This window comes from Eleginops maclovinus, chromosome 21, assembly GCF_036324505.1.
Source record: "Eleginops maclovinus isolate JMC-PN-2008 ecotype Puerto Natales chromosome 21, JC_Emac_rtc_rv5, whole genome shotgun sequence".
Lineage (NCBI taxonomy): Eukaryota > Metazoa > Chordata > Actinopteri > Perciformes > Eleginopidae > Eleginops > Eleginops maclovinus.
In genome coordinates, this window is record NC_086369.1 from 1,308,962 (window position 1) to 1,332,089 (window position 23,128).

At 44.4% G+C, this 23,128-nt stretch overlaps 2 protein-coding genes across 2 annotated transcripts in view; one reads left to right on the top strand and one right to left on the bottom strand.

Moving 5' to 3' along the window:
• The first annotated feature begins 1,195 nt into the window (after positions 1–1,195).
• Positions 1,196–3,791, top strand: chst2b (carbohydrate (N-acetylglucosamine-6-O) sulfotransferase 2b). Its single transcript, XM_063873949.1, has one exon. The coding sequence runs from the start codon at positions 1,756–1,758 to the stop codon at positions 3,151–3,153; it is 1,398 nt and encodes a 465-aa protein (XP_063730019.1). The 5' UTR covers positions 1,196–1,755; the 3' UTR covers positions 3,154–3,791.
• The window catches only part of LOC134858081 (sodium/hydrogen exchanger 9-like), a 48,290-nt gene continuing 28,953 nt past the window's right edge, over positions 3,792–23,128 (bottom strand). The window contains exons 13-16 of the mRNA XM_063873953.1: positions 11,997–12,048; positions 10,787–10,842; positions 6,047–6,152; positions 3,792–5,968 (exon numbers count right to left, since the gene is read on the bottom strand). Of these exons, the coding sequence (XP_063730023.1) occupies positions 5,801–5,968; positions 6,047–6,152; positions 10,787–10,842; positions 11,997–12,048 (382 nt within the window). The 3' untranslated portion in view covers positions 3,792–5,800. The remainder of the gene's footprint in view (positions 5,969–6,046; positions 6,153–10,786; positions 10,843–11,996; positions 12,049–23,128) is intronic.

Here is a 23,128-nt window from a genome sequence, read left to right on the forward strand (position 1 = left end):
AGAGGGCAGTGTGCACAAAGGATTGATAGCCTGCTATGCATTGGATGAATACAACAGGAGAACATGGGGGGAGATCACCACACAGAGCATTAAGAGCAATCATTCCATGCATACAGTGAAATAATCCAACGTAAATATTAACTTGTTTTAAAGGAACTTACACACACAGCTGTACATGATCTGCAGCAGATGTTAGAGGAACAGGGAGGGCGTACTGTTGACATTTTGTAAACAGACCTATTATTGCGAAACAGCAAAAGAAGGGTTGCAAGATGTGTAAAATAAGACACAACATGAAAAGGAAATGCAAAATCTCATTTTGGATAACACACTCCTATTGATTTCTCTTCACAGGGTCAAAGGGTCAAAGATCCCAGGCCTCTTAGGAAGGATGATTATCCAATCTGCAGAGCATGCGGTCCGCTCTGTTCAAACACACGGCCTTACAGCGTCCTGTCAGCTTCTGGGGAACGGCTGTCAGATGGCACATCCGAGCTGATTCCACTTGAGAGGGGTGCCACTCTCATCCCGACTGTCTGAATACACGGAGAGAAACACAGTAATGGAACAGATTTTACAGATCATGAGTGTATGCTATACTTTTAATTAAAGTAGCATCCTTGAAGCCTACATATGATTAGTGTGTCCTGAAAATAAAGATGTATATCAGATGTTTAAGCCTCTCAGGGTTGAGGTTATACATGCATTGTTACACAAGAAACCAGGCGAACAGAAAGGGCTTGGACCTCTGAGTTAATAGGCAAATAGGACTTTTCCTTTTGGGTATTGAGCTGCTTGTTATTGTACCTTCTTGAGGCTGCACTGGGACATTTTCTTAATTGAAACATGGATTTCTTGGAACAAAGACAGGAAAAGAATAGAACAAGATGATTGTAAACAAAAGACCACAGGGATAGGTGGGCTGTGTGAGCATGAGACACTGGACCCTTGCATCTGGAAAAGTCTGCACAATATAAGGGAGGATGCAGATGGAGATGAAGGCCTCTCGGAAACACAACAACAGCATCACTCCCCACAGTCTACCACTGCTGCGATCTGTGGGAGCCAGAGTGGAGCCCTGCGGAGTGACAGACGTGCAGCGGAGCCAATGTCGAGGCTCGCTGACGCACGACGCAGACCAATCCAGTCCCTCGGTGGGCGGGGCTTCGTCCATGTATTCTGATTGAATCGGTCCAGTTTGTATTAGTTGGACGAGCAAGGGGAAGCAGGAAGAAGCGAAGGGAGGGGGTTACCCTTTCACTAAACCGTGGAGATACCGGCCGTGCATTGCTCTGTTTTCCCAGATGCGGAGTGATTCGAGAGAAAGCAGGGCGCGCCAAATCGTGACGTCTTATTGTCTGCGATGCCTGGATCTTCGCAGGCTGCCTGTACGAGGATGCATCGGATGAGAAGTGCGCAGGGATGCCTCCGTTGAACATGCACAAACAGGGCGTCTGTTACCATGTTGTGATGATGAAGGCTCCTTCCTTTCTGTTTTGATCCGCGCTCCTCTCTCTGTGGACAAAAAACGCTCCTCTCGTCCGTTCCCATGAAGAGCATTGCGCACTGCAGTGAAAACAGGATCTCGGGTTGTGGATTTTGAATTGGCTGGTGAGTATAATACCTAATGAGCTGCTACTCATCTGGGTATCAATCCCCCCAGTATAAGCTGTGTGCATCCCGCAGAGCGTGTTGCTACACGTTCAATGTGAGCAGCTTTGTCCAGTGGTGAGAGCCACTCTCCAAAGGGAACAGATGAGAGGCAAACAATACCATCCACCACTGAAGTTGACAGCGCCTTGGGAGAAGGATGCTGGCTTTGGTAGGAAGCTTAAAACCTACAGGAATCATACCAAGATAATAGCACAGCCTGGGATCGTGATGAAAGTCCTCCGCAGGAAGAGGATTGTTTTATTCATGGCCTACTTCTTACTGCTGGTCCTCACTATGCTTAACTTGGCTAATTATAAATGGACTAAAGAGCCTCAGCAGTGCAACCATCAGATGAGGAGCACCACTTATCAGGGCAGATCTGACATTCGCTTCCTGTACAGGCCCTCTCTGGCCAAAAAGAGGCAGCTCATCTACGTGCTGACCACCTGGAGGTCGGGGTCCTCCTTTTTCGGGGAGCTTTTTAACCAAAACCCAGAAGTGTTCTTCTTGTACGAGCCCATGTGGCACATCTGGCAGAAGCTGTACCCGGGCGACGCGGTGTCTTTGCAGGGAGCAGCCAGGGACATGCTGAGCTCGCTGTACCGCTGCGATCTGTCTGTGTTCCAACTTTACAACAGCCCCGGGGGCAAGAACTTCACCTCCCTGGGACTGTTTGGGGCCACCCTCAATAAAGTGGTGTGCTCCTACCCCCTCTGCTCGGCCTACAGGAAGGAGGTGGTGGGGATGGTGGACGATAAGGTGTGTAAAAAGTGCCCCCCTCAAAGCCTTAGACTGTTGGAGGAGGAGTGCCTCAAATATAGCACCATAGTCATTAAAGGGGTTCGCATTTTGGACGTTAACGTGCTGGCCCCCCTCATGGAGGATCCCTCGTTGGATTTGAAGGTGATTCACCTGGTCAGAGACCCCCGGGCGGTGGCTAACTCCAGGATCAAATCCAGACACGGCCTGATAAGGGAGAATTTACAGGTGGTACGCAGCCGGGACCCTAAACTCCGCCGGATCCCTTTCGTGGACCCCGGTCACAAAGCCAACAAGAAGGACGGCGCAGACTACCACTCCATCGGAGCCATGGAGGTGATCTGCGACCGCACCTCCAGGACTTTGAGGACTGCCTTAAACCCGCCCAGCTGGCTCAAGGGGAAGTACATGGCGGTGAGGTACGAGGACCTGGTGGAGAACCCCGTGAAGACCCTGAGGAACATCTACCGCTTCGCCAACCTCACCAGCAACCACGACATCGAGACGTTTGCGCTGAACATGACCAGCGGCTCCAGCTCCTCCTCCAAGCCGTTCATCGTCTCGTCCAGGAACGCCACACAGGCTGCCAGTGCGTGGAGAACAGTGCTGAGCATTCAGCAGATCAAACAAGTGGAGGACTACTGCCACCACGCCATGTCTGTGCTGGGCTACGAGCGAGTCAGAACAGCCGGGGAGGCCAAGGACTTGAGCAAGCCCCTACTGACATACTCCAAACTGTGAAGACGCCACCAAAGACCTTTTAATTTAATGTTGCATCGAGTGTCTTCTTCTTATCGTGGAATTAAAAAAGCTTTACTTTGAACCACTGTCGGAGCACTGGCCTCACTGGGAATGTATCATCAGTGGTGTTTGAAGGGACCACTTTCTTTTATACTGGAATATTGGATGTGTGTTTGACAATGCCAGGCCTTTTGAGCGAGGATTTAAGTAGTGAAAGTTGACAAAAACAGCCGCTGTATACTTCATGTATCTCGTTATGATGACATTTCGAAGTGGGGGTTATTTTTGAATGTTCCAAACCTTACAAAAAAAGCAGTTTTTCAGTCTCCATACTCTCTGTAAAAGTGAACATAGTTGATGAAAGAAGAACAAAAAACAAACAAAGATCAACTGAGTAAAAAAAAAAAGCTGATGTTCGTTCTGGTTTGAGTCAGAGACAATCAATGGGTTTGTTGATGTGCCATAGGTAGAGGTGTGGTGTCCAGACTCTGTTTTGATTTCTGTCTCTGAATCCTCAGAGGATGATATCATACACCACTGTGTCATGGCTCTGGAGCTCTCTGTGTGTCAGTGTGAGCAGTCTGTTCTACCATTTCAAATGTTTACAATTGCTTGCTCTTATAAAAAAACAAAACACACATGGTCTGGGAGTATTGCATTGAGTAAAGTTCACAGTTAACGAGACGGTTTTTTACCTTTTTGTGTTGAACAAACCCACACATCATTGTACAAGACATACAGGAAACAGTGGTTCTCAAAGTACGGTGCGTGAACGGGCCCTATTTAGGTTCAGAGTTGTATTTAATGCATCTATTGTGACACTTTTACACGATTTAATGCTCAAAAAGCTCTTTATTTTTCTTATTTACATGCACAAAAACCTATATTACTCACTAAAGGAAAGCGAAAACCCCCCAAAATGCACATTGATTGTTCCAGGCATGCCTCCCCTCACCATTTGAGAACCATTGTGCAGGAGTTATGTCACACATGTTGCTATTAGCTGCATAACTTGAAGGCACCCTGTGGAGTTTTACTGTAAACACATGTTCTACCACTCAACCCACTGAAATGTGTGTATTCTGGAGGTCTAAGTGACTTATTTCATTCATTTTTTACTCGGTTAAAACATGCATGGTTTAAGTAAGTGCTACTCTTCTTGTGCCCTGCATTAGCTGATGTATTGATGCTTTTCTTGGTGATTTACAGCTGCTTTCAGTTCAGTAGAAATGCATGATTAGGCGTCTGTGGGAACGATATCCTTCTTCTTTGATGTGACTAGTGGTCCAAATCGCCCCAGGTTCATTTAAGTACATGTCACAACATGTGTTTCCTAATAATTCGAAATACTGTCTTCATTATTTGGCAGATGATGTGACAAATAGGCTCAGAAAGAGGAACACACTTATATCAAATGACATGAAAACAAAGGTAAAAGTATAAGGGAGCACTGAATTTCCACCACCTACTCCATCCAGATTTCAATTTGATCTCGCTTCAGTGAAACAGCTCAGTATCATTTGGTTTGTAACACTCACAAAGTGCCCAAACATGATATATGAAAAGCTCAGAACTATTGCAAGCCCTCGTTTCTCCCTCTTGCAGGCAGACGGCTGTTGTAGCTGGTGGGTGTGACTTTAAGAACAACAGAAAACTCTGCATTTGGTTTTTAAAATGACGGATTTGTATGTTTTGATATTTAGTTAATCACCGCCAGAATGCGTTAACGTCGGGATGATCTATTGGACAGGTAATAGTTCCAATTCACAGCAAAATTAGGAAGGAAAAGCTCCTTTCTGAAGGCTGATGCCGTTATAATGAACTCTCTTTAGCTCACGACTCAATGAGTGCAAACGCAGGCGGATGCATTGTATTTTCTGAGGACTGAAACAGAGCAGCATTCCTGCGATCAGCCATGCATTCACATCATCACATGAACAGGCCCCACTTAAGTTCAAGGACAATGGCGTTATTATTAATACGAGACATATTCACACAGCCTAACCTTCACAGATTTGATTTGTGTGTGTGGGGGGGATGGTAGTTCCAGAAATGTATAATGATCCATTGAGAGAGCAGCAAAAGAAGTCAGAGAAAAACCCCTCACATGGTACTGTCTCTCTGGAAGTCGTCTAGCCCGCTGCAGCATGATAAGCAAGGGGAGGAGGGGGTGATAAATTCACTTTCACTGAATCAGTTATAAGGACTGTAAAGGAAAACAGTGCAATAAAAGAGTAATACTTTACGCTGATAAAGGGAAATACAGTGCTTCAATCACAGCTGATATTCATAAGCCGTTGTCCTTAAAAGAAAGCCGGAATCAAAGAGCTAATCTTAGTGAAAAGCATGACACTGCTGTACTGGAAATTAAAGTGTGATTAAGTGTGCAAAGTACACTGAACGCACTTAAAAGCAGGATGCATCAGCTATTAAATGCCTTAACTGGAGCCAGGTCAGCAGCAGAAAGAGAAAGTCATTTTCCCCCGAGTGTGTCTTTGCATGCGTGTCAGAACAAGAGGAGTGCGTGACCTTTTTTTTTGTGAGGCTACTGTGCCGCTGACTCCCGGTCGGCTCCTCTCAGGTCGATGACCCCCCTCTCAGGGACGTTTCCTCCAGGCAAAGAGGATCGGAGGTGAACCCTGCAGCTTCAGGGCTCCCTGGTGAGAGCAGGAGGATCCGTGCCGAGGCCCAGATCTCCCTCCAGAAGGTCTTCCTGGTGCGCTGATCCAGAATCACCTCCCGGAGATCCACTCCGCTCCTCTGTTTTCTCCAAATCGAACGTGGAGTCGCCCACCTCACACACCTGCTCCTCGTCCTGCATGGTAAGTAGAACATCATGCATTTAATTTGTTCTCTGGAGGGTATTTGAAGAATGTTTGAAGGAATGTCTTACCTCCTGGACACGGCGGCTGCTGAGGAGTCTGGCAAAAAGCCCACAGCACCGGGGCAGTGTGTCGCTGAGGGGGGGGCCGCAGTGTGTCAGCAAGGGTGTTAAAATTCTGTGACCTTGTTAAGGCTTGTTGGCAAAGGAGTGTTAGAGTCAATGGCAGAGAACCGGAGAGGGGGAAATTGTTTCCAAAACTGCCCTGAGGCAAAAGGGTTCCAACAGTAGTCCTTTTAGGTAAACCAAAGTGGATTTTATGTGAAAACTGTGTGTTTAGAGTTTGAAAAGGGTCAGAAGATCAATGTGTGACATCTTAGTTGTATTTCCGTTACTTATGATGTTAAAGGGGCCTAAAATGCACATTTTCAGATTGATATTAGTATTTTTTGGCTCTACCGTGACATACAGGCTTTAATGTTCAAAAAGGTCTTTATTTTTCACCCTCTGAAACCAGAGCCCAGTCTGCTCTGATTGGCTTGTCGGTCACTTTGCTTTTTTAGCCTTTGCAGACCATTTACATGCACTGAAAACTATATGACACGCTCCTTTAACAATGTCTCAAACCAAATTATCTTTGGGAGATGGTTTTTGGTGTTTGCCACAGATTTCAAAAGGTAAATCCGGACAGAAGCTGTCTAAAGAACTGGCTAAAGTGAGGCGTTATTTTTTGCTGGGTAGTAATAAATGCAACAACAGGAGGGAGGGCTCTGCAAGAGGAGAGCTGCAGGGGGCTTGATAGAAATTCACTGTTGAGAGAAGGAGAAGAAAGGGCTCTTCTCAGATGTGATGATGAGGTCCTGGAGGTGCTGTGATCTCAGGTGATCTCTTGATAATAACAAATTGTACATACAGGCCAGGTGTGCACCACTCATCCTGTGATGCATTTGATTCTGTGTCCAAAGACAGCCCTCTAAGCTCTAAGCTGGTATAAAGACTTGTGGAAATGATTGCCTTTCTGCAGGTGCTTAGCTCTCCCAAAACCAAATCACCACTGCTATCCTTTCCGCACAAAGGCTTTGTTCCTCGGGGTCTATAATGAATACTACTGTGGCACAAAGGTACACAATCCCCCTAGCATAAGCACAAAAAAGAGCAGAGGTAAAATGATATATGCATTTGATCAGCAGCTTGCTAGAGGTGTGAATTATGGGCGAGCTAACAGGATTTATTTACGAATGACTCAAATCAGGGACAGAAAAAAAGGAGGGATGAAGAGGAGGGATAATGACTTCCCGTGGACCTGCAGTAGTGAGTTGTCTTCTTCTTGTTGGCACCCTGTCCACGCTGGCATAACACGAGACAGCCATGGTAATTATAACTGCAAGAGCCGCTTCACAACGGTGTCAGGGTGTGTGTGTGTGTGTGTGTGTGTGAGAGAGAAAAGGTGCTGAGTAGCTGTGTGCACGCCCAACTGCTGCCTCAGCCATCACCGTTCCCTCCCTATATGCTCCACATGTCACCCTTTCCTGACCTCTCATCAGCGGAGGAAAGTACCTGCGTATATTTACTTACGTAGAGTTTTGAGGAGTTATAATTCACTTACTTATTTTTGTGCTTCCAATTTATACTGCCCTATAAACAGAGAGGAAGGACATAAAGACAGGTAAGAAACCACACAAAAAAGACGGCCTGTCCACTTATAATATCTTAGATCAATACCAATATGCACGAGTCGTTTAATCTCTCATGTGGCTCTTCTACCCGCAACATAATAAACATAATGCAATAATACCCAACAGTCCGTGCACTAACTACAGTCAAATTAGCTTCACTCTGGACCAGCTACAGCGATATAAACCCTCTAAAAGGGACCACACTGCATAATGAATATGTCTCTCACACAGACAACTCATCCCTCTAATTGTTATGCATAGTATTGTTTACCCACTTCTACTGTGGTATGTTATATAATACTATAAATATAGCTCCACGCCTCAGAGTTAAAGCCCACTTGCAGCCACCCGGGTCTCTTAAACACGGGTGGCCAGTGGGATGCCAGAGGAAAAACAAAAACAGCCAGCCCCTGAAACCACGGTCTGCAAAGCGCCTGCAGCAGGAGAGATCAAACGGGCTTTGATGTCCTTCAAAATTACTGCTTAAGAATAAAATGTTTGTCCTAATGAGCCTTAAAGCCTCGCTGACAGGGAAACGGTTAAGGAAGCAGCAGCGTCCCTGCAGGATGAGCCGGGCTGAAGCTCAATTACCTGGCAGCGGGATCCGGGCTGCGCTCACCTGGTCCACATCAAAGCATCTCCATAATGCACTTTTTTTTTTACCATCAATAGGAAACCATGGCCAGGGCTGTGGCTTTCATCCCACCTTCTCTCTCTCTCTCTCTCTCTCTCTCTCTCTCTCTCTCTCTCTCTCTCTCTCTCTCTCTCTCTCTCTCTCTCTCTCTCTCTCTCTCTCTCTCTCTCTCTCTCTCTCTCTCTCTCTCTCTCTCTCTCTCTCTCTCTCTCTCTCTCTCTCTCTCTCTCTCTCTCTCTCTCTCTCTCTCTCTCTCTCTCTCTCTCTCTCTCTCACACACACATTTACATGCAGATTGAACAAACCCACCACACACACTCTGTCAAATCTACCCACTTTTAACTCCAGCTAAAGGATGGCGGTATGAAGATGCAATGGTTGCTTGGTCAATAAGACAATAGAGAGATACCCTGGTGCTTCCTATGGAAAAATCAGGCATGTTTTTAGGGATTAAATGTGAATAAGAGAGCTCTGGACAATCAAACATGCTGTCATGATCCGGAGTATGGGTCATAGCATTGATTTTTATACTGTCTGTGCATAAATGCTTTTATCCGTGCTTATGCATGTGCTTTTCTGTGTTAATAGCTTCGTATATAAGGGCTTTTAATCGAGCATATGTGTGTTTGTCTGTGGCTTAATTCGTACTGACATGATGGTGATACATCCCTCCCCTCTTCCAACTCTTACAGAGCAACTAAGGACATTTTCCAAAGGTCAGAAATCTGCTTTATGTAACCCAGTCTAGACTGTAAATAATTCTATGTCCCTTAGCAATCATTTTAAATTCCATTAAATATTGACAGAGGAACAGCTTCAGTTTAAACTGCATTTAATTAAGGGGGATATTTCTGCAAAGAGAAGGAGAAGAAGAGTGTCATTTTGAAGCCGCTTCTTAAAAAGGTAGCCTTTGATTCCCAGAAGCTGAGAGAGTAAAAGGAAAGCCTAAAATGTAAAATAAAGGGAGGATATTAAGTCATATTTAATGTGGGGTTTGGAGAGGGGTTGAGCAGGTTTGGGGAGTAACAGATTAAGGGATGATTACAATGTTCGGGACACTTGATTTCTTCTTTTCTAAGGTGGATACTTGTCTTCACATCCGTATCATGTTGTTTCGAGGCTTTTCAGCGGCCGGGACATGGAGACTTGTGAGAACACAGAGGAACAATGACGAGGCACTTCTCAGGGAATATTTGTTTGTTGGATATCAGAGCGAAGCAACAATATAATATAGTATTCCTCTATGTCCCCTGGGTTTTGAGAGGGCATGCCAAGAACAATGCAAAAAAGCGTTCTATACAATCTAGACGTGACGGGAGGACCTGAGGCTGGAATCGCTGCCAAAGTTGTCTCTAAAAACTAAATGCTTCATCCTCAAAATACTTATAAAGTGACAGTCATTTTGTGTGTGCTATCAACATCATTAAGATTCATTCATCCTCCAAAATGCTAAAACGTTGAGGGAGTTTCGTTAAATATGTCTAAAGGAATACAGATGCCATAAACCTCTTGCAGCTTTCCCAATTCACAATGAAAGGTCATTTATGTTTCTGTGATTGCATAGTGTCCCTTAACTGTTATTCCCTCCAATGCACTGATAATAAGACCCACATTTCATTGTTTTGCAGTGGAAACAGAGTCCACAAAGCTCCTCACCGGGCACAGGTCATGAGGCCATTAAGTGGTAGAATTAGATTAGCTTAAACTTAATGAAGTCCTCATAAAATGCTACTGCAGAGGACAGGACTGTTTGCTCACCATCAAATGATTTAACAACGTTTCCTGCTTACAGGAATCTAATTCACCAAGTAGTCAACAAATTAAAGGAGAAATCTTTGACATTTTGGGAAATATTGTCTTGGCAGAGAGTTGGATGTCTGTACAGCTGCAGCTAGTTAGCTTAGCTTAGCATAGGGACTGGTAAGAAGGGGATTTCTTTGTCCAAATACCAAATACCACACCTTGCTGGGACTGCACCTTGATTTTGCATGGATTAAAAAACTGAAATGTTAAGTGTTTGCTAGTTAACTTTGGGAGTAATGGTGGAGGTTTTCTCTTGCTCACACAGGCAAATAAGCTGCATGCTTTACCCTGTAAAATGTGGGAAACTGTTGTACAAAATATTATGGTGGACGACAGGTACAAAGGCGCTACAAAAGCCCAACACATTCGGAGGAACACATGCAAAGGAAGACACACCTTCCATCTCCAGCTGGGAAATGTTTTTCTAAATGCTGCATGTGCTGCCGGTTTGCTGAAGATGTTTGTTTATTTGCATTGTTTCTGAAACTGCAGCACGTTTCTCCTGATGGAAGTGTTTCTGGACTCACCCCCACCTGAAGCAGTTCATGAACATCACCTTTGTTCTTGCTCCACAGTCCCCTGAAATGAAGCACTCTGCTACTTCCCTTGTGCTCACTGTACAATACCGCTACACAGGCCGGAGCATTAACCATTGTGAGTGCGAGCAGATGTGAGAGTGCTGTGGAGAAGAAAGGATACTTGTAGTCCAGCCGGTGCCACAGGCCCGGTGTTGTGTCTGGCCTCCCTGTAGCAGCCTGTGGACCATGAGAGAACCACTGTTACCCGTTGACACATAAAGACCCTCTGGGGCGGCTGTATACGCTGCCTGATGGAAATGCTGAAAACCTGCACCCATGGATGGTCAGCGGGGCCATATCCAATGACCTCAGTTTTCACACGTGGGACCTCGGGGGCTATTGCTTATATAGGAAAATCTTAAAGATCCCTTCTGGCTACAGTAAGAGACGAGTCCCTGTGTGGACTCTCACTCCGGGCAAGGTTACATCAAACCATTTCCATGAGAAAGAGGCACGACCTCGCCCCTCCACTGAGACTCCTCCAGTGCAGGTAAGAGTCAGGTCAAATCAGAAGAAGAGAGGGAGGGAGGGCATGCATGCAGAATAAAGACACCCTCGGAAGTACCTGTGTGCCGCAGCCTGTCATTTATCAGGAAGCAAGAAGTGCACCCCCTCCTCTTGAACCTGTTCTCCGCTTTGATGTCATGCAGTGTTACAACAAACAACAGAGCCGTGATTAAAGGGTAGTGTCAGTGCAGGAGCATGGCAGGATATACTCTAAATCCTTGTGTTGTAGTGTGTGTGTAAAATGCTGCATAATGTTGTGTACAGTATGTGCAAGAAAACCACCAGTAGTTGGAGATGTAAAGGTTGTGACGCAGCTCAGCCCGGCAGCACTGGAGTGGAAATTAAAAATAGCTCTTAACCAAATTAGTTTTTACCATCTTTGAATGTAAACGCTCCTCTCTCACGCAGTTTCTTTCCAAGAGGGAGCTGTTATGTTGGTGACTTAGCATAAAGAGACAGTAGGATCTATTTTAAATAGTCTAAATAATAGAGCTGCTGGCGCAGTCATCTGGAAAGCAATAAAAAGGTGTGTCTTTTTAACTATGTTGTTTTGGCTGTCTATGATCAAGATATTATCACAAATATCCTTTTTCTCTGCATATTAGCTCCTCATTTGGAATGTTTACTGGCTATTCATGTAAAAAATGATCACCTGAACACCTGAATAAATCATTTAAACTCTGGAGAAACAATTAGGAATACTGTGTTTGGTTTGGAGCACACACACATATGCACAACAACCTATATAACACACTACAGGAAAGGGAAAATCCCCCAAAAGCAGAAAAGGTGAATATTAAATAGTGATATTAAGGTGTTTTTACCTCAAAAGAAAGGTCCTCAGGGGTTTCATCTCCATCTGCATCCACCCCCACTCTGCAGACAATAAAACAAACACAATCAAACCCTGCATCACCACAATAAAGTACCAAAATACAGAGATACATCGTTCATGTGAAGCTCTACCAGTCTAAAAGTCACAGAAAGGACTGCATGTGACAGCGTGAAACCTGGATCACTCTGAATATGACCTTTCAGATTCATCAAGATCGTCTTCCACTTCACGCCAGGAAAATATGAGCCGGGTAAATGACAAACAACAATGAAATTATATTTGAAATTAATTGTCAATGTGTCTGCAATGATTACCCTGTCAATGTGCACCAGAGGCTTATTGAACAACAGGGCAGGGAGTAGGAGAGGAGAGGCACCGGCCAGGAGAGATGCTTCATCTGGAAACACTCATTGTGAGCATGCATTCCCTAAATCTACTCGTGCTCAGAGCATCACGTTGCAGCACCTTTTCATGTCTTTTCGGAAATAAAAAGGTGGGCCTTCCTAGTTTGGTACATTTCCTCTGTGGGACCAATTCAGAGGCAGGTACATGCAGAAGGACAGCTCCTTTTCTAGAGCTGTGGCTTCCCTTTATTCTTATTTTTTGTTGCATCTGTTTATTAATATATGAACATAGCTTTGTGCAAAATGTTGTTTTGCCTGAGTTTGATGACAATAAAGACATTCTGATTGCAGGTCAGCAAAATTTAATCAGCGAACATTTCTGATGCAAGGCACAGGACATTTTGATCACTGTGCAGAGTGCGTGTGTGTGTGTGTGTGTGTGTGTGTGTGTGTGTTTTAATACAGTGTGAATGTGCTGACGCCAAAGGCTTTCACTGAGAGGCTACTGCAATAACACAAGAGGAGATTCTCATCAGAGCAGCAACTTCTGTCTTCCACAATCCATCTCTGGTGTTTATCTTACTGTGTTTTCTTAAATAACTCCCTTAAAACTACATCATTGTACTTGCTAATTTATATTTTGATCCTGGCCGTGGTCTATTCCATCAAACCATCCATCACTGAGTCACTGTTTTCCTTTTTTCCACCACCTCTTCCTCTATTTACTTCACCCAGCTCTATTTTTCTTTTGGCTTCCTCTCCACACCAATCTTCATCCTAACCCCATCCATCTTAGTCTCTTCGCTTCTCTTGTTTTTGTTCTTGTTTATCCAATTCTTTTCTGTCAGCTCCTCAACACCCATTTCTCTCTGTTAGATCACTCATCCTGTCTTCATCACCTCCTACCTCCTCCTAATTCAGTTTCTTTGTCTCCCCCTCCTACCACCATCTCCCTGCTTTTCTCTACCCACCACTTTCTTTATCTAATCTCCTTGTCAAAACAGAAGAAAGAGGAATTGAACGGTGCTGAATTTGCACAGGCATGAAGGAGATGCATGATATGTGTAGGGTTGTTCTGGGTCTGGGGAAGTTGTTGTTGGAAATCCTCCTGGATGGGGCAGGCTGCGACAGGCTCGAACAGGCTGCACTGCACATGACGCATCGCCTTCAGCCGGTGGGAAGCATTGCATGGCGACAGGCTCTGTCACTGAACTGAGCTGATAGGACAAGGAAAGGGTGGATAAGGTGTGAGGGGACAAGACAGAAAGAGGAACTGAGGGAATGGGTGGAGGATAGCATATATATATATATATATAAAATAGGAGAATGACTTCCAGTTTCTCCAGCAGGATGGTGTGTGAGATAGTGTGAATTGACATGAGGGAGACAGAATGAGTCGGGGCTGCTGGTGACGATGTGTGAGAGGCACAGATAGTGAGATGGTGACTGTGGGAGTGAGAGATTAACAACAAGACAGGACAAGATAGCCAGAGAGAGAGAGAAAATACATAGTAGAGTGTGGAAAAACAGGAAGTGTATTCCCTCACTGTTACATTAGGAAAGTATGGATTTTTGTGCATGTAAATGGTCTGCAAAAGCTAAATGCTGATGCATAAGAGGAACAAACAGAAAACAAGGCGGTGTGTGTGGAGGGGTGTTTGTGAGGAGTGTGTTTGGCGTCGCAGGGAGAATATTTCTCTGTCAGCCTGCTCACAGAGAGTATTTTTAGATTGATGTGACCCTTCCCCTTACCTTCATCACACTGACACTCAATAAAGACAAATCAAGTCCTGAACTAATCCAACAACTATGTGACCATGAGTTACAGGGATGAATCTGCAAGTGAGTGAAGGCAGATACACACACACACACACACACACACTGCAATTCTGTACATTGAGTTGTCCTATAGTAATCTGCAGCTTGCAAAACCAAAAGTCTTTGCTTCCTTCTGTGTGAGTGGGCTCTTTATCTGCTGATACAATCTCCACTGTGCCGAGCCACGCTGTGACTAAAATATCTCTGGACACGTTCCAGGATGACATAGCGCTCTGCACAGGGCCTTCACGGACGACTCGTCCAGGCTTTTGGGGAGCGTTGCTATAAATATGTACACATTGTGAGCTTTGGAGGCTTTTAAAAAATATATGGGAAAGTATCTATATTTACCAGCACGTTTAAGTATGAAAATAGGCAGAAATAACACATCAGTTAGGATGCACAACGCTCAGAACTCCTCCTTACAAGCTAATATTGCACAGAAAAGAGGAGTAGTTGGCCTTGAGCAGTGAAGCAGTGTGTGTGTGTGTGTGTGTGTGTGTGTGTGTGTGTGTGTGTGTGTGTGTGTGTGCCCATACATGTGTGCCTGTGTTATCAGACACAGCAGTGGGCCGATAAAGCGTGGTGCTGTGCTGCAGGCTCGCTGTACATGAGAAGACACAGCAACATCAGAGAAAAAACGTCAACTTCTTTTCCACATACGGCTCATCTATAATATATCTCTGCTCGGAGGCAGTCTACAGGTGGTAGTTTGTTTACATGCATGCAAAACATTTCCCCGGGAGGAGAAAATCTCCTCTGGATGTGATTAGCAGCCGTACTTAATAAACATTTGGATGAGTTCAAGTGCTCAAGTGGCATAAACTCAGCAGGCAGGGTAAATCAAGTTACAGCACCCCTCCCCTCTGCTGCGCTATTTCCTCTACTTGCTGATCCGAGACAGGGAGAGGGGATGAGAGAGGGGGGAGCACTGAGAGATGGAAGCGGGAGACAAAGGGACTCAGAGTCTCTCAGGGACTGTTTGCTCTTTACTGCGAGTTTGGGCAGCTGTAAGTCATCCTTCCAGTTTCCTGTTTGTGGTTATTCCTCTCACTGGGGATTCACACAGATTCCATATTCAACAGTTCCCTGAAACACCTTTCTGAATTTGGAATGAACACTTTGCACACACACAAATAAAGCGGAAGGGATGGGGAATATAGCCGGTGTTACTGGCATTGTGAGGTGCCATGAAAGTGCATTATGAGCTCATCAATAGGAATATATTATCTGCAGACTATAGTTGCTGCCATGAGCTGCAAAAACTTGATGGAGAAACCTGTCAGTGACTATACAGAATTTGCCCTGGCAAAGAAAAACCCAACAATGCAGACATCAATGCCTGCAGTGTCTCAGACGCTGACTGTAAAATCCCATTGTATTGACTGAAGTGATAGGAATGAGTGATAAGGAAAAAAACAGCAGTGGAAGGACTTCTGTGCATTAGCCTAAAGACATGGCGCTCGTCCAAACGGCTGAGATGGACGACTTTAAAGGAAAAATCTGCAAGCTTTTATAGTCTAGTAGTTTGCCTTATAATGAAATTCAGCATTTAGTTTGTTAATTGCTTTAATCATAACTGCAGAAATACTCCTGCTACACAAGATTTCTAGAGTTATGTAATAAAAGAGTTGTCATTTTAACTGGGATGGGAGGTTCTGACGCTACGATAACACTCACTTTGTGGTAAGTACTCTAGTAACAAACCACAGCCTGCTCACCCAAAACAATATCCTGAACTTGCACTGGGGATGTCGTGAGAAAGTGGAGCAAACGGCACTCTCACACTCTCTCACACACACACTCACACACACACACACACACACACACACACACACACACACACACACACACACACACACACACACACACACACACACACACACACACACACACACACACACACAGCTGCCTCCACAACTACTGTCAAGCATTTCAAACAGAACAGAATAGCTTTAATACTTGTTATCCTAAAATCTCACTGCAGTCACATCTCTAAAAATGTACAATTATAGGAAGTACAAACTCATGTACAGCACTATATATAGTTGCCACTCCTTATTAATAATAGATATACATTTTTGGTCATGTTACAGACTGCATTAGCATACATCTGTGACGCCTCTGCAGTGATGAGGAGATAAAACAAGGAACAATTCAACCTAAGCTTCCATCTTTATTACTGCAGTGTTAGAAGAACAATCCATACATCTCCCAGCGTCTGACTGCAGTATTGAGGTCAATCTACTGAAACCTGGAGTGAAAGTCCCACTCCTTTTGCAGCTTTAACCTAAATCTCACATCACTTGAGCTGGTATGAAAATAAAAATTGGCAGAGTGGAGTGTGTCTATTTGTATCAGGGATATTAGTCAAGCATCCATCTGTGCATGTAGCTGTGGAAAGCAATTAGAGCACGGTTCATTGTGTAAGAGATAATGTCTTATATATCTCATCCCACCACACACAACTTTAAGCATTTTCTGCCATCATTATTGCACACTGATGAATGATCACCCACTTAACAGATGTCCAAATAGAATAGATAGATAGAACCGGAGGATGAAACCCTCTTTATTTGTCACATGCATGCACACAGCAGAGCACACACAGTGAAATTAGTCCTCTGCATTTAACCCATCCTAGTACTAGGAGCAGTGGGCAGCTATCGTGCAGCGCCCGGGGAAATATCACGACTGTTGTTCAATATGAGCAACAGGATGATAATAGCCTGGAAAAATTCTGCATATTATCTCATGCCAACTTGGAAATTCCGCTAGTCAAAACTTGAGGCGAAATACTCAGATAAAACTCAACATGTTGAGGCAATAATTTAAATGTTTTCTCATACAGTTAGGTAAAAGTGATAATACAGCAGTGTAAAGGCTCTGAATTGAATCAAGTTAAGCCATCAAGGTCTTTGTTATGATCAATGCTAATTGACTGACCGAAAGGCCCTAAGAGTAAGCCTGTCCCATTAAAAAGGTACAAAAATGTCTTAGTAAAACTAACAGGCTAGCTGTTTCACTCCGTGTTTGCTAGGCTAAGCTAACAGGCTCCGCTCATGTGACTCTGCATTAATACTCTTACATGTCTCTGTCTTAGTTTTAACCTCTTTCATTTTTCCACTGTCTCAGCTGCTGAACAGAAAGACATCCACCATGGGAGCTGACAGCGATCAGAGTTTCAAACCGTGTCAGTTTAGCAGGTGGGGAGTCTTTTAGCATTTCAGCTAGCTGCATCCCTGTGGGTAGTGAGGGACAGAGGGGAGCAGAGGAGGCTGCGGGAGCCACTGATATTTCCATCACACAGAATTCATTTCCCCTTCTCACAACGTTCACCTGGATGTCTCAGCATGACACAAGGAAATGGACTAAATTTAGCCTGCTGGAGTAGCGGGATATGGAGCAGGGCACGGATAACAGTCACTTCCCCAGAGTATAACAGCCAGATAACACATCAAACCAGTATCAATACACAAACTGCTGGTGGGTTTACGCTTTTAAAAACTGTAGGAAAATGTGTGTGGAGTTACAGGATGATTTGAATTACAAATCAACTCACTTGAGGTACAAATCACTTATTTAAATACAGTATTTTTACGGTTGGACACTAAAATATGTGAAAGATGCTTTTCTTATACAGTCATATGACCCCTACTTTGTTTCCCTGATTTCTCACATGATAAAGTGAGTTATTACTTCTGCAGGAAAAGAGTTACAACCACCAGTCACTGATGTTTGTGGTGCAGATTTACTGCCCTTTAAGGAATAATAACATTACGTTTGACAAATATACTGCTAGGGAAAAATATTAAGCTTCCAATGGCTAGTAAATCTTTCACTAGTAACATGTAAATACAGCCAGGCCATGCAGAGTCCAACAGCTGTTCAAGCCATTGCAATAGAGACACAATGCAACAAGATGTACAATAAGGGAATAAGCAAATCTATCTTAGAATTTCTTTTTTTTTTAAATAAAGCTTTCAATAACAGTGCTGGTACGATGCCATTTGCCTGCGGGTCTATTTTAGCTGCCAAATCGTTTGCAATTGTCGAGCAGAACAAATCCTTTATATGGTTTTATTCCTCCTTCTGTCCTCTTCTTTATCTTGCCAAAGCTGTCTTAGTGATATTAGATCAAATGCCTCCTTTTGATAACACTGGTGACACTCTTTCATTGCTGGCAAGCTGAGGCACGTCTGGTCCTGTCAGTTTTGGACGGACTTTATTGTAGAAAATCAAGTGCAATGTCTGCTGGCAGCTGGTAAATACAGTATATCAGGGTAATATCAAAGGAAGGACTTGCAGAGGAAATTGCAATAACAAAATAGTTGTTTGTGTGTTATATATGCCATTTGGCTAATGGAGTATTGCTTCTTGCTTCAGAACTGGAGGGATTTCCATGTCATTTTACAGGAAAGATGGCCTGATTTTGTATTCATAGCTCAGGCTTAAGAACATTTATTAAAAATCCCACTGTTTACCTTAAAAAAAAAGCACATTTAAGGATGTCTTTGTGTCTGCAGCTATAGCAGCCACCTATGAGCATTAGTCCAGACAAATCCCCCCCAGGCATGGAGCACTGTCATGTCTGTATATCATCACGTGTGTGTTGCAACAGGTCTGTAATAATTTGTCTTATTCCTTCATCTGAGGAACACCCTCCTCACACCGCTGCTGCTTTAGGAGATATTGGTCCCTATATGTAGGTGCTGATGAAATTTTGAGGGAGAGTGCTGAATTATTTAAGAGGAAGGATTATGAAAGCAGCTTCTTGGCACGTTGCTGGCGGGTAGGAATCGATATGAGCTCCCCCCCCCCCCACACACACTTTCCCTGCAACCACAGACCCTCAGAACAGAAGCCCAGACACATGGCCATGAGAAGCAGCAGACTGGACGGCCAGATGCGCTGTGCAAGTGCGCGTAAGAGGCTTGATGAAATACAGTACATGAGAAAGCCAGTTAGAGAGAGGAAGAGATTGTGTATGTGTGCGCTAGACAGACAGAAGGGCCTAATTCAGACTGACCACATCTACAGGACCAGATGGCCGGCTCAAGTCCAGGCCAAGTCAGTTCTGCTTTCATGCCTGCAGGCTTGGGGTCTGCAGGCCAAACCACAAGGGTTATAAAGCCGGCCGTACACACAGATGTTGAGCGTGTATGCATGCATTTCTGAAAGGGAAGTCTGACCCCTTACTAAGTACTAGTTACATAACAGTATTTTTCACAGTTGCCTTCAATGAAGATTTGATTTCATGGACTTGATTTGTATAGTGCCAAAGCTCGGAGGCTTTGGAGAGTGAATAAATGACCATCATGCGGCACTCACCCTCTGGTTGCACTTGATTGTTTCATAGTGAGTAAGTCTACATCCATTTTTCTTCCTCTCCTTTCTCCATGAGCTGAACCAATAAACCTGCCTCTCTTTTCTCATCTGTGTATTGGGAGCCGACGCTGTTGTTCTTTCCCTGGCCAATGATTTTCTGCTGCCAGAACAAGCAAACAAGAAACACCTCTGGGAGTTTAGATTTCACGGCTCCGATCAAAGAGAAATGGACAGGTTTCAAACATTGTGGTGAGGTTAACATTCAGGGCAGATCAGCATTCATGAGGAATCATCAATGGCTCACAAGGATGTCTTGTCAAAAGATGGACCAACGTCTAAAGACACACTGAGGTTAACATTTACCAACATTTGAGGTGATGTCACTTATGTGTTTAAAAGGGGCTCATTATGCAGATTTCCAGGTGCATATTTGTATTTTGTGCCACTACTGTGACATGTTTCCATGCTTTAATGCTCATAAACCTTTATAACACACTACAGGAAATGGAAAACCTTGCAAAAAGCACGCTTTAAATAGAAGAGCTAAACTTAATTTTCTGCCCCTGGCTAAATGTACTACACACCCTGGTCTCAGCGACAACCCGCGGCAATAATTAAGACTAAAACAATGAGGAGAAAGACCCTTTAATCCATGCATTTCTAAAATCTTTGCAGCCTGTCACTTTCTTCAATTCTTCAAGAGGTGGAGGGCTGAAATTATAGAGGGCTAAAAATAATGGCTCTATAAATAAGAGGTGCCCATTGAGAGTGATTGAGAGGCGAGGTCGCTAGGCAGCTGGGGATGTTGGGTAAGTTGGATTCATTAGCGCGCTCTGCTTCCAAAGAGTAGCCCCCCCACAACACTCCTACACGAAACACACATAGCACGGCCTCCTTGTCAACAACACACACTCGTACCCACAGCGTTCTCTACCTCCACATCAGTACCATCCATCAACCCTCATTACCACTCTGCCGTTCCCTCGGAGGACTCCGTGCAGACCCCTTTCTTAAAGCATTGTTCCTCCAGCTGCACAGTGGAAAAATGTGTGAGCATGTGCAATGGTGTGCGATTGCATTTATGCATGTGCGAGAGAGGCACCCTGTGTCTGTTTTATTATTCATACTCATGTGTGGATCCTCTTTCAGCCCACAGACACCTGCCAGAGACACACACAGCACATACTGATGCTCCCACTGTACTTCCTCTCCCACCTCTCACTCTGTTGAGACTTTATTTAAACTCAAAAATCCACTCAGATCTCATTTGCAAATGCAAAACTCCCTGGTTTTGCATTTAGAGCATTTATCTGCCCGTATACACCCACACGCACGCACACTAGTGGGCACTTTTATAGCCTTGATGCTCCTTTTAATGGCCCTCCTCCTCCCTCTCCGTATTGACGTCACATCCATTAAGCTGTGCCTCTGGGCCTTTTTAGTGGAGGCTGGACTCCACTGTGGACTCCACTGTGGCCCCCCCCGTCCAGAGTCAATCTCCAGCTGATAAACTTGCCGTATTGGCTGATCTGACAGTCACGGTTAGCACGGCAATCTGTCCAGTCTCTCTGCACCCGCCACGGCTATCAATCCACCGTGAGGGGAAACCCATTGAACTGTGTGTCCGAGGGGAGAGCAGGGGTGCGTGTGCACTCTCTGAGCTCTCACCTGTGATCTGCATATGCACACACACACACACACACACACACACACACACACACACACACACACACACACACACACACACACACACACACACACACACACACACACACACACACACACACACAGCTCAACTATCAACACCCTTCTACTGCCACAGAGCGTCACCCTGGCTGGTTAATGGGAACAGATAAAGTTTCACCTCCCATCAGCGTCACACTCATAATTCACCGGCCTCTTCCAGACTCCTCCTCCCTCATTATGTTACCAACAGCAACATGTCCAATTAGGGCCCTTCTTGTCCCGGGAACAGACAAGTTTTCCGCCCCTGATAGAAGCCTACAAGTTGCATGATCATGAATAAGGAATAAGTGTGAGTCAGTCTTAACAAAACAGAGGAAGGTAGACTGCAGATGTGACAATGCTTTGGTGTCTAGACAGAAATGGCAGACAAACGAGGACAGTCTTTTTTCCCCCGACTGAGAAAAGAACTGCCTGAAATGTTCAAATGAAGGCTGGTTCCTAGACACTCGGGAGACATAATCAATGGTCGGTGCGGCTGGCTGAACTTGCAGGGGGCTCCACTGTGACTTAGTGCTGCACATCTAAACCCTGTCGCCCAAGTGGAGCCGAACTCAATGTAATGAGAAATGAGTCTTAACTTCCAGCACAGCCAGGGAGGCAAAAATCACCCGAGGAGGAAAACTGAGGGAGGAAAAAATGAACTAACTGCAGGTTGTTTGATAAATAACAGTATTACAGCTCCAGAGATCATCAGGCTGCATTAATAATGAGGGAGTTGTGCCTTTTGCTCGACAAATAGGACCATCTCACCACATTGGGAAAGTTAATATAATGCTTTTTGGGGTTCTCCCTTTCCGGTAGTGTGTTATATGGGTTTAAGTGCATGTAAATGGTCAGCAAAGGCTAAAATCCCTGTGTTTCTCTCTCGCACACGGGTGTTTTTGTACAAATCAGACAGATGCTTGACAAATCAGACCAACAATCATCTTTGACCCACCAAAAGAGGGATTTTCCATATTCAGAAAGCTAAAGTACAATTAAGATTGCTTTAAGAATCCGATTAAAGCACATTTTCAATCATTAAAGCAAGAGAGAAGAGATTGGTATTCTAAATCACACTTCTCCTTATATATTTTTCAGCTGTTTATCACTTTGACCGAAGTATTTCCCCATAAAAGCAGGATTTAAAATGTACTTCTGTGTCTTATCACTGCCTTTCCTTATCAGTCGGGGCCAACCTAGGACTGAGGAGCCATTCATCTTTTGAGTCCCTTTAAAGTATCTCCTGTCCAATCGTGTCGACAGCTCTTTATTATGTGTGGTGTTTGTACCTGAGGATATGTGGATGACTTTCCTCTCTCCTTCAGTGTGCTATATGTAAGGAGGGAGAAAGTGTGTGTGTGTGTGTGGCCTTTTCCTTGTATAACACAGCCCTCACAATAGGAAAAAATGTTATTAAAGCTCTACAGGCAGATGGACGTCAAAAAGAGTGAGTGGGCCAGAGAGCGAGAGAGCGGGAGAGAGACAGCGATAAGAGGTCAGTGGGGCATGAAGGAGATTGAGTGACATCAGAGACACGGTTTTCCACCCGTCCATCTGTCCACTCAAAAGAGAAACTACAGTCATTAGCCGAGCTCCAGCTGTTCTCTCTTAGCCTCCAAGTTTTGAACCCGGAGTAACGGATTATCAGGATGCAAAAAAGGAAGGGTCAGATTACCTAGAAATTGGGGATTACTAGCAGGATTAATAAAAACCTAAAAAGAGGGTCAGCTTCTGCTTTTTGTTTCATTGTTAGGCTAGTGCCTGAATATGTTTAATGAAAGGCAGGTTTTCATACGAATAAAGTCCTTTTTGATCCGAAATATCTTGGTTTCCCAACCCTACACACACATTTATCCACTGCAGGGTAGAGCTCCAGTCCGTCTGCACATTATGTGACCACCAT

Excerpts from the sequence above, each read along its gene's own strand:
- chst2b (XM_063873949.1), top strand. The coding sequence starts at position 1,756 with ATGAGAGGCAAACAATACCATCCACCACTGAAGTTGACAGCGCCTTGG.